Raw genomic sequence first — 12,386 nt, 5'->3', positions numbered from 1 at the left:
GGGAGATCACTTAGGAGCTACTTCCAGGGTTAAGTTATGAAGGCCTGAATTAATAATTATAAAGTGAAGTAAAACAAGGAAAAGGATGTAAAAGATGTCATAAAAGTGGATTGTCAGGACTTGCCTTAAGGTTGTCTGTAGAAAGTGAGCAAGAAAGTACATAATACACTGGGCAGCTTGCTGGAATGAAAACACACAGAGCATATGGTGAGAGTACAGAAGAAGGAATGACAAAGTCTCCTTTTTTTTTTTTTTTTTTAACCATGCAAAAAAACCTTTATTAACATTTTGAACAGGTTCAGCTATTACTAAAACTGATAACTTCTAATCTTAAATTGGGGCAAATGGCTAGAGTGCAGAGTGATGCCATCATTGGGCATTATGAATGCAAGACTGAATAATTAACAGCCACCCCTCAGACGGAGGACCAGGTGCAGGGTCGACTCTTTCTGGATGCTGTAATCAGAAGGAGTGCGGCCATCTTCCAGCTGTTTGCCTGCAAAGATGAGCCTCTGCTGATCAGGGGGGATGCCTTCTTTATCCTCGATCTTGGCCTTCATGTTCTCGATGGTGTCACTGGAGCTCAGAGAAAACCACACAGAGGATGTTGCTTTCAACTGGGTTTTGAAGAATGAGTAGTTCACTAGGCAGAGAGAGGACAACACCATTCTTAGGAGGCAGAATAAGCTCATGAAGAAACACGTATATGTGAAAGGGTTTTAGGTATTTTGGGGAAAATAAATTTAAAATTCTGAGCATAAAGCATAAACTGGGGAATTGAGAAGAAGAAGCCAAACAAAATATGCACATGGACTAAATGCGAAGGTTCTGATTTACCAGGCTACGTTTGGAAATGGGAAACCGCTAGACATTTTTAGGCCGAGAACTGACATGATCAAATTTTTAAAGAAAATAATTGCATTTGCAGCTCAGCCTTTTGTTTGCTCATTCAAGAGGCTCTGTGGTCTCTGTGGCAATGGCATACACTGCATGAAAGGGGCAAGTCCTGGTACATTACAACAGTCTAGATGAGAGAAATTCAGGTCCGCATTTTCTTTCCCCCAGCTCCAATTTCCAAAAGTTCTTAAACTCCATGCCCTCCTCTCCCCTCCACGCACAAAGACCATGTGTTTGATATCAATTTGTTGGGTGGCCAAAATGATGTGAGGCTTTATGAAATCTTTATTAGTCCTACTTAGAATGAATTGTCAAATATTTCTACAGAAATATTCATATATTTGATTACTGGTTGCTACCCAGCCCTTTCTGGGGGTGTTAAATAATATATATCACATATTAAATATAAATAATATATAGTATGTACAATTTACAGTATATTTTCTTCTAAAGTAAAAAAAAAAAAATAGACTTCTTAAACAAATATATAGCCCTGTGGGTTTCAGATAAAGGATTATGGACCTATCTGGCAGATCAAGGCAGGAGGGTGAATAGCAGAGCATCGACTCAGAGCATGCTAAGGGTAACACATCTATGGTATGTGCCATGGAGATAACCTGCAGGCATTTGGAAATATCAGCCTGGAAGACGAGTTGGCATAACACTGACTTGGTCTTGAGGATCCTCGGAGAAACACAGCAGGTGTAGATGTCCCCTAGCGGCCACAATTTCACAGGGTGGCAGCTCTCAGTCAAGCCACATGATGTCTCCCGCTGGAACCACACTGAAACTCCTTTCCAGGGCCTGCAGGGATCTCCAGAATGCAGTTGGTTTAGGACTAGACTCTTTCTGATGTTCCCTCCAGGATCCAACTGGTATTTAGACCCAGGTTCACATTGAACAGCCATTGCCCCTTCAGTGTCTCATAAAACAGGTGATTTCAGGGCACTCACTATCCCAGTGTTTGCCAGAAAATTTAGCTTTTCAGTTTAAACAGGAAGGAATGAAATCCTATAGTTCTTCATTAAAAACAAACAAAAGCCTTCAGTTTAAGTGTCTGAAAATGTTTTGGGGTTGCTATTGAGACAACGTGTATAGTCACATTTATAATCTGTTCTGCTTAATGATGGGCAAAAACATCTGAACTGTATTTTCAACCAATTCATTCTTGAGACTTACATCTCCCTGCAAGCCAGAGAAGGCCAAGAGATGCAAAGTGATTTCTAAGCTAGTATTGTATCTTCTTCAGCTATAATAGAGGAATCCACATACAATTTAAGCTGGACTGGCAGAAAGAGCTACAAGCCCATTATCATTCCCACCCAATCCTCTCTCAATTTTTGGCTTAAGATTGAATTCCCTAATGAGATGGGAACTTTGCAGTGTGTGGAAATGAACTACAGAGTTTTATCTGATTATCTGTTGCCCTATGATTCCAATTTTAATAAAATGCATTTTAGGAGGAAGAGACCCAGCGTGCTAGCAGTCCCAGATAAAAATCACAGAGGAGCTAGCTAAAGTCTGTTTTCTTCGTAGAGCATTCACTTCAGAAAGGATACTTTTACTGGGCGTTAGTAATTCAGATACCCATTGTTTGATATAAAGTAAGCAACTGAGCATTTTAAGTTGAAAAATGAACTTTGACATGAAGCAGACACATTTGTTATAAAGTTATATCATAGGCTCTCTGGAAACCCACTCTGCTGGAAAGGCACCTCCTAAAGGCAGTCAGGTATGGAGGGAAAGCAATTGAATCAGGCCAGGGCACTAAGATAAATAGCACATCAGTCATGTGCTGCATCTTCTCTATAATGCTGCTACCTTTAAAGGATCCACCTTTAGAAGGCTGTACACTTGGACTCACTTTCCCAGTGGAGCTCATCCATCCACACATCCTTGTCGGGGTACCAATGGCATGTATTTCTCAGACAACTGGCAAGGGCTACTAGAAAGCAGTGTGAAACCTTGGAGGGAAGCAGAGTTAACAGGACAACCTAGAAAGCAAGTGGGAGCCTGCTTGCTGATCCATTGTGATTTAGGATGGCTTCAGGATAAGTGAAAAACTTCCTTTACCCTTCCATGGAGGGTAATACTGAAAAAGGGGTCATTAGTATGTAGGAGAGTGTAGAAACATTGTGAAGTGCTAAATGTCACTATCATGGCCTGAAAAGGTGAATGGACTGTCTCAAGATGTCAGCCTAACTTACTGCTAGGATGATACCTGGACCTCTGAGAAGGGCATCATGGCATCTGGAGAGATGTGCCCATAGAGGGTTGGTGAAAGTCAAAGTTACAGAACCCAATGATTTCCTTTAAAATGATACTTTAAATCATTTTGATCTGAAAACAGAAGACAATTTAACTTAATGGGGAAAGATTTGTGCTTACTGGGAACTTTTTTTCCCTAATAATTTTTTTTCTTATGCTTTAATTTGAACAATTCCTTTGTAGAAGCACAATGGCAAAGGTCTACTGTTTGTGATCAGATTAGATATGTAAATGAGATGGTAGTGTTTACTGCTGGTTTAGCATTTATTAGCAACAAAGCCCAAGAATAGATTTTAGTACTTGTTGGGACACAAATTTTAGAGAGTAGCAAAATTTGAAATATTTAGATGGCTCTCGCCCACAGTCGCCATGTTAATTTAAATAACCAAGCCTTGCTTTCTTAATTACACGTTCCTGTAATAGAAATACAACACACAAGTTGGACTGAAAGGAACACAGCTTTCTGGTGGCCAGAAACAAAGACTAGCTATTGCAAGGGCTCTTCTCCGAAAACCAAAAATTTTCTTGTTGGATGAGGCCACTTCAGCCCTTGATAATGAGAGTGAAAAGGTAACAGCCTCTTCTTCATCTCAGGATGTAATATGAAGTATGAGAGTGGAGTATTGTGGAAGAAATGAAGCTCAGTTTGGGGAAGAAAGGCCTGGAGAGAATTGTAGTCATAGGGTCACCAGTTGTAATTAAAGTTTTGGCCTTTATAAAAAGGTTAGAGGCTGGTGGGGAGGTGGGAGAGAGTTGGGACACAGGGCATCTCATGTTTTAGAAAGGTTTTCTCATTTGAATTGGTCTCATTATCAAAAGGGACCCAATTCTTGAAATGTTTCTCCACTCAAGGAAAAAGCCCAATGAAAATTACTTTCCTGTTTTATTATTATTTTAATGATACCAAACAAAATAATAAGGCAATCTACATATATAAAAGAGTGATCTACCCTGCAATGTTGGAGCCTGCTACTCTACCTTCTATAGACTATTAGCTCTGTTTGAGAAGGAAACAAGGGGGCGAACAGACATGTAACAATAAACCTACACTGCAAGGTGCTTCAGATGTTTAATTTTACTATGTCCTTGTCCCCTAATAGTTCTTGCATATAGCATGTTCTTATTTGTTAAATGAATGTTGGTTGAATGAATTATAATCTTTCATATTTATCAAGTGCTTATTATATACTACTATCTCAATCCTCACAACAACTTGATGAATTAGCTTATTTTATGCTCATTTTACAGATCAGCACACTAAGGCTTAGAAAAGTTAAGAAACTTCCCTAAATTTTAATAGATGGTGTCTGACCTAAGATCCCATGTGATTAATCACCACACAATTGCTATGTGTAGATGATTATCATTCTTTATTTCCAAGGAAACAGTGTGTTATGAAAGAAAAAAATGGGACTTTTGGAATGAGACATATTTGGGCTGTAATCCTGGATTCATCAGTTACTAGCAGTGTGGCCTAGGTCCAGGGACCTGGACTTTTCAAATCTTGGTTTACTCATCAGGGAAATGAAAATAATCCTCACAGAGTTACTGAAAGAATTTAAATGAAATATCCATCATTGGAATATTTTATATACTCAGCAAATATTGGTTTTCACCCTCCACTTTCATTTCTTTTTTGTCGTCGTTTGTTTTTTGGCCGTGCTTCATGGCATGCAGGATCTTAGTTCCCCAACCAGGGACTGAACCCATGCCCCCTGCAGTGGAAGTGCAGAGTCCTAACCACTGGACCACCAGGGAATTCCCTCATTTCTTCTTATATAGCATTATAACCTCATTGTAGCTGAGATGCTGTTTTAGCCAGGACAGTTTTACAACTAAATATTAAAAAAAAAAGAAAAAAAAACCCAACACAAACAAATAAAAAAATAAAACTGTGAGAAGAAACGAAGTAAGTAAATTAGACAATTCCACTTGGGTATGGAAATACTACTTTCCAGCTTTGACTTTGGAACCACTTACTTACACACAAATAACCACCTAATTTTTATTCATTGTCATGAAAGCTCTTCAAATTAAAAGTATTACTTAATGTGTCTATAATTACTTTTTCTAGATTTCTATTGAGTAGGGTATTTCACAAAGTAGGGTAGTTTCCTTGGAGATAAGCAAATACACAATGAATGTTATTAGATTACCTTAATTAATTTGACTTGTGCAAGTTTATTAGCATTTAACCCAAGGTAGCAATCACAGGTCCTTCTCTCTTCCAGGTGGTTCAGCATGCCCTTGATAAGGCCAGTAAGGGGAGGACATGCCTAGTTGTGGCTCACAGACTCTCCACGATACAGAATGCAGATCTGATAGTGGTTCTGCACAGTGGAAAAATAAAGGAACAATGAACTCATCAAGAGCTCCTGAGAAATCGAGACATACATTTTAAATTAGTAAATGCACAGTCAGTGCAGTGATGCTGTTGGAGTTAACCCATATTTTGATCTTTGTGTAATGCAAAGAATAATTAGTAGGAATTAGGAATTACTTAATAATTATTTGACATGCTTTGATCTCCTTTACTGCATGTATCAATAGAATCATGCTATTCAAGTACAGACATGTTCTGTTTACACACCATCTTCCCTTCAGATTTTTTTTTTTTTTTTTTGCGGTACGCGGGCCTCTCAATGTTGTGGCCTCTCCCGCTGCGGAGCACAGTCTCCGGACGCGCAGGCCCCGCGGCCATGGCTCACGGACCCAGCCGTTCCGCGGCATGTGGGATCCTCCCGGACCGGGGCACGAACCGGTGTCCCTTGCCTCGGCAGGCGGACTCGCAACAACTGCGCCACCAGGGAAGCCCCCCTTCAGATTTTTAAAAGGAAACAAAAATTACTAAATTCATTTAAGTGAGATAATCCCTGTATCCTTCACTTTATAAAAAGCACATTTGCTTATAAAGCAATTTGCTGCAAAGTGAATATTTTCCTTTAAACTTCCACTATGAAATTGGGAATATATTCCCAGAGGGAAAAATTACCCAGTTAACTAAATTAAAAGATTTTAGCAAAGAGAGAGTAAGATGTAGTTGGGCCTGTGGCATTGCAGGGAGAATGATTTTAATTTGGAACTTCCCAAATTTTGTAGCAAATTAGAGTACTTTGAGGTAGTCCTTCACTCCAGACCATAGGACGTTCTCATAATATCTCTCAATGCTTCTTTCAGTGAATATCCACTGTTTCCCAAAATTCCATTATATTCCTTTGTCAGGGGGATAGGATTACAGTGTAAAATTTCTGGCAGAATTAAGTAGTTATCTTCCACTTCAGTAAGTGAAATGCCTTACATGATCCATTCTGAAGATTCCATTATTCCAAGCTTTCGGTTAGGCAGAATAAGTCACAAGCTTACCCGTGTATGAACACTTAGTTACTTAAAATAAGAGCTACGTTTATTACGGGTGAAAATTTTTAAATGCCTTTCTCTATTATTATTCAATCAAGTAATTTGTTTAAACTTTATATGTATTTTATGTAATATATGTATGATTTAAAAATTCTGTGTAAATAACAGTATTGGTAAACTGAATCATGTTTTCCATTTACTTAAATATGTCATTTCATCTAATGATTTATCTCCATCCTTAATTGTATTTTCTTCCATTTACAGTGATACTTACAGCCAGCCTCTCTAAAGTACCCTCTGCCAGTAATCTGAAATCTTGTGAAAAAAATTAAAACCATTTTTGTCTTATGCCACTTTTTAGAAAATGCAAAATAAAAATAGGCTTAGGGGATTGAGAACCAGATTATTGTTTAAAAGCATTGGCACTGAAAGCCTGTGGCCCCTTTGCTATGTGTGGATATAGAGCCCTTGGTGTTTTCTCTTTCCAGAGTAGGATGGGAAGGAGGGAAAGGGCAATATGATATGGATATGCTTAATTCCTCAGAACAGGAGCAGCCCAGGCCCAAGTCTGTAATGCCTCCTAGATTAGCAAATACCTGCAATGCCTACTTTCCCCTTGAGCCTATCCATAGCAATCCTACCGTCATACCTACAGATGTCAGAGAAACACTTTCCTTTCTAATTAATAGCCCTGTCTAATTTTTTATTTGCATTTTTATTTCAAAAGATTTTAAAGGATGCTCCACATCAGCATTCTCTTAAAGTCACTGCCTTCATGGGAACAAGCAACCATGCTGAGAATTAGGGTCCCAGAGAGTCTACAAGGATCTGTGGGGTTATCAGCTGATGAAGGCAGAAAATAAGTAGAGACCAACTGCTTTTAGGGACTGCCGCAGTTTAAAAGTTTAAAGTTGCTGTACTGTTCTTAAAATGGTTTTAAAATATATCATTTTATTTAAAACACTAGTTTTAATAGAACCAAGGCACCCCATCCCCAAAATTATTCCAGCCAGCTATGGAATTACTTCAGTGAGGTCAGGATTTTAGGAATACTTGTAGAAATTTTTTCAAAATGAACTACCATTTGCACATACCTTATCAGTTTTGTAAGTCTGACTTTTTAATCCGTATACTTTTTCTTAAATTGGGGTATTCTATAACTGGAAAAGAAGCTAAGTTAGGAACTGAGATTTTTATCTTAAAAAAAATGAAATGAAAAGGTACTTTAGCAGATTTAAGTCTAGGTTTTAAATTTTAAATCACTCCTTAAAGCTCTTATAAATTAATTATTAAATAATAATATGTTTAGGTTTATAGTTCCCAACTTGATATTTACGTAAGGGCTGTAAGTAATGAATGCTGCATTATTCAGGGCACCAAATCAGCACATTTAGCTGATTCAGCATTATCTTCTTATAGTGCCTTAGATATTGTAGATATTAAATAAATACTAGGTGACTCAGCTCAGAAGGACGTCTCTCATAGCAGGTATGCTTTATTGATACAGAAATGAGGCTTACATTTTACTGAAAGGATGAGCTGGTGAGCTGCAAATGGTTTTTGCTTCAACAGTCACATATTGCCATCCCTTTGTCACGGGTATTATCCATCACTGGTGACCCATTGGATGGTTAGCTTTTATTCTAGGCTAGCCTAAGTCCATAAAAATGTTTTCTTTCCACTCACACGCAATTTTAATTTTACTTTAACTAACTTCAATTTTAATTTAATTAATTATGGTCTTTTATCATAGTGATTGAGTTGGTTTAATTTATTTAATTTTGAAATAATTTGGCACTTGAGTGTACCTTGCCAAATCCCTTTTAGATCCTTGTGGGCCTAACTTCCCACAAGACTTCTATCTATCTTACTAGGCATTCACTAGTCTTGAGGACTTCCTGGTCTCAGGAAAACACTGACTTCTGCCGTCATGATTCATAGCCTAATACTCATTTAGGCTGACCTCAGTCCAAACTTGTCCAAGCACTCTTGCCCTCTGCTTCTACTTGACCTTTGGGCTTGGATATGTTACAGGAGACAAAAAGGAAGCACCAGTGGAGGGGGGGTGGTGTGAGCAGGGGAAGGTGGGCAGTGGGGTGGGTACAGGAGAACCTCTAAATACCTGGCCTGGAAAGCCCTAAATATAGTGAAGGCAGCAGACCAGGGAGGTCAGGATCCATCGGAGTCATCCTTTAAATGTTAGTATGTTGTAGTAGCTCTCAGCCATCGCCACATCTTGTCCTTTGCACCACCTTTCCTTCCTGGAAAGGAGGGCTGTTCACTGAGTCTTAAAATAATTGAAACACCAATGAGGGTACCAGTGAAACTGAACCAATGTAGCAAGGATCAGGCACAGATATTAACAAAAAGAAATAAGCCACTATGTCACACCTCTTTTATAACTAGCCCAACCAACCTACCTTATATCTTATCATTCCTTAAAACAAGCTGTGGTGTGTTTTTATGTTAAGTCAACTTAGGTCATAGCTAATAACCTGGTTTTTAGCCTACTCAATGTGTCAGTTTCATCGTATGTATAGCGTGCTTTGCATATGACCTATTATATGAAAATATTTCCTGTTAGTGTCCACCTGTGTATTCATTGTTCTAATTTGAGCTCTTATTCCCAGAGGGCTACTGAAGTGGAATCATAGGTTGACTGGAAAGTTCACTTATAAGAACTGGTGAAGGGAAGAAACTGGGAAAATTGGAAGTAATAAAACAGAAATTAAAAAGCTCATTTAAAAGCCATAATTATTAAAAAAAAATGCATGGATCATCAAATATCTACATAGTACCTCAAGTAACACAGCTTGCCACCTTTTAGCAAAACCACACTGATAAAGCCTGTATTACTTTTCTATTGCTGCTATAACAAATTACCACAAACTTAGTGGATTAAAACAACACACATTTATTATCCTACAGTTCTAGAGGACAAAAGTCTAAAATCAGTCTCTGAGGGCTCTAGAGAAAAATCTATTCCTTGTTCTTTTCCCACGTTCCTCAGCGTGCATCCTGAGGATATCTGATTCCTTCATCATACCTCCATCCATCTCTCTCTGCTTTTGTCCTTCCTCTCTTACTCTTATAAGGACCCATGCGATTACATTGGGCCCACGTAGGGAATCCAGGATAATTTTCCCATCTCAAGATTCTTAATCACATCTGCAAAGACCCTTTTGACATGTGGCTATCTTTGGGAGGCCCAGCTTACTACAAAGCATTCAAACTTTTATTCCATTGAAAAGAAAAGACAATTTTTCTTAGATTTCCACTGAATAAAAGCTAAAAAAGAACCCTGAAAACATCCAATCGAACATCATCGTTATATGTTGATGAGAGAGCAAAAACTCACAAATCTTGCCTCCAAGCCCTGTGCTATTTCCACTGCAACATGCTACCCATCCTCATTGCTAGGCAAGGATTTGGAATGTGTTTGTCTTTCTCCCTTCACTTTTGCTACTGGATTCTGCTGTTGCTGGTATTCGCTTTTATCCTGAGACTAGATTTATTAAATAGAAGTTTATACTAAGTTCTACTTTCTTAACCTTTTTCTCTTTCCACTAAAATGCTTTATGCATTAGCAAGTAAAAATAGCATCCTTAATACTGTAAATATATGAGCTTTCACACACTTCTGACTCAGTATACTTTTGAATTTTCCTAAAACCATTTTAAACTACTGCTTCTAATCAGAGCTAATTTTTTTGTGTGAAATTTTTCACATAGGCATGGGATAAGCACTTTATGTACATTGTCTCTTTAGTCCTTATATCAACCCTATAATGACAAATATTAACATTATCTTTCTTTAAAGAGAAGAAAACTGAAGCTTAAGGGAATTAAGTAATTTGCTGAGGCCTGGGCTTTGGTATTCACAGCGTTATCTAACTCCAGAGCCCACAGTCTCCATCATAGCACCAAGTACTTCTGTCCACAATTTATTCAGGAAGATGGCTAGCCAAACTGAGAGTATAGTCATTGCTCACAGGAGTATATCAATGTGAGGATCAAAGTAAAGTTTTGCCAGCAGTTACGTAGTCTAATAAAATTAACAAGCCACACCCTAAAAATATTCTCTACATCCACACTGCTGAAACAAGATTGAATTCAGCCCAAGTTACGAGATATGTTTTTCCTTTTGTGCTTACTTACATGTATAAGTGTTGTGGATTTGGACACGTTTTACCCTGGTAAAATTGTAGAAATATGAGAATTCCAAGCTAAAAAATTTTTGAAAGAGTCACACTTCTTAGACAAAAGCATGGTATCTGTGATTATAATGTCTATGGAAATATGCTGAAAAGCATCACCAATGTAATTGAGTTTGTTAGGCATGTTTTCTTAATGATTTATACATAATTATCAAGGTCCAATTTAATCCTTCTAAAATGTTTTACTTTTTAAACTGCTTGAGGATCTGTTTATTGAGATTTCAGAAAAGCAAAAGTTAGACAATTAGGTGTGAAATTCTGTAAATGAATGCAATCACTGCTTCATTATTAAACTGAGGGAAAGAATGGTCTTGTAAACTGATCTGTGTTTTTGTAGATGTAGTAAATGATGGAATGCTATTCTTTATAAGCCAAGTAAAATTTGCTATTGAATGGAGGTATTTTGTTTGATCATCAACTTTACTACAATCCAGTAATGTAATACATGACTAAAATATTTTCTTCCCAGTTGAAAGTCAAGAAGAGATTCTAGGAAAAGAGTTGAAGTTGTTAAATTACCAGAACATTCTGGACAATTGTAAAGCAAAAAAGAGAGAGAGCAAGAGAAAGAATGAACTAGAGAAAGAAGAAAAACCTATTTGAAAATACTCAAACAATAAAGAATGAAATACACTCAAGCAATCAGCTTAGGATTGGAAGGAAAAAATATTCTACCATCAAATCCTCAGAAAACCTAAAAAAGGTGTACAAATTTAAATGTAAAATTCTTACTTCCATGGCCCCAGGTAAAGCAGAATTACACCTTTGCCTACATTAGTTTCATAAAATCCTTTAGTCCCCAGTTTCCTAGGGCTAAATCCCTTGAGAAGAGATAGGTTAAGAGCAACATATAAGCCAAAAAGCCTGGCTCTCACAGGATGGTATGTACAGGACACCAAAGGAAAACAGGAGCAAGAGGGGGTCACCAAATAAGAGCAAGGTCGACAGGGCTCCCACGGAGGGAGACAGGGAAAAAAAAACCTCCAAAGTAACAGAGAATGCTTTCTATTATAAAATGAAATGTTCCTGTCAGTAGTAGTAGCAATAATAAGATCAATAATATAAAATAAGCTAGATTCATAAGTTCTAGTTTTTATGTCCAATATATAGTTTTTATATAGAACTTATAAAATTAAGTTCACACTGAGCACTCATCTATCAGGCACTACAATTGAGCCTTATAGGCATTAACTTACTGACGGTAAGATTCATTCTTTTAGTCAAATTTTACCAAATGGGGAAACTGAGGCACAGAGTAATTAAGGAATCTTCCCAAGGTCAAACACCAAGGAAGTGACAGAATGAGGATTCAGCTCAGAAAATCTGACTCTATAACCCACACTCAACTAACCCATTAGCCCTCTAAGATGGAACCGGAGGTGGTAAAGTAGAACTTCTGAATTATTTACATAGAAAACAACTTGCACTGTGCCTCCCCCTTACACTGCAGACATACAAAGGTGCACGGTTCCTCTTTGGTTAACATTCTGATGTGAAGCTGGATTTTATTTTCTGCCCACCCACACTGAAAAAAATTCTCGTACACAACCCGATTACAATTCGGAAGGGTTAGAAATATAGCTGCTCTGGCAATAGCACATTTTCCCCACAAGTGTTCAGTTTTCTCTACCTTCAGACACACACACTC

At 37.8% G+C, this 12,386-nt stretch overlaps 1 protein-coding gene across 1 annotated transcript in view; it reads left to right on the top strand.

The window, feature by feature from the left end:
• Positions 1-5,594, top strand: part of ABCB5 (ATP binding cassette subfamily B member 5) — a 113,677-nt gene extending 108,083 nt beyond the window's left edge. The window contains 2 exon segments of the mRNA XM_060019869.1: positions 3,589-3,735; positions 5,397-5,594. Coding sequence (XP_059875852.1) covers positions 3,589-3,735; positions 5,397-5,594 — 345 coding nt within the window.
• Positions 5,595-12,386: the final 6,792 nt, after the last annotated feature.

The sequence above is a fragment of the Delphinus delphis genome, chromosome 9 (assembly GCF_949987515.2).
Source record: "Delphinus delphis chromosome 9, mDelDel1.2, whole genome shotgun sequence".
Taxonomy (NCBI): Eukaryota; Metazoa; Chordata; class Mammalia; order Artiodactyla; family Delphinidae; genus Delphinus; species Delphinus delphis.
Note: the sequence above shows the minus strand (reverse complement) of the source record. Positions and strands in the feature narration are given on the sequence as shown.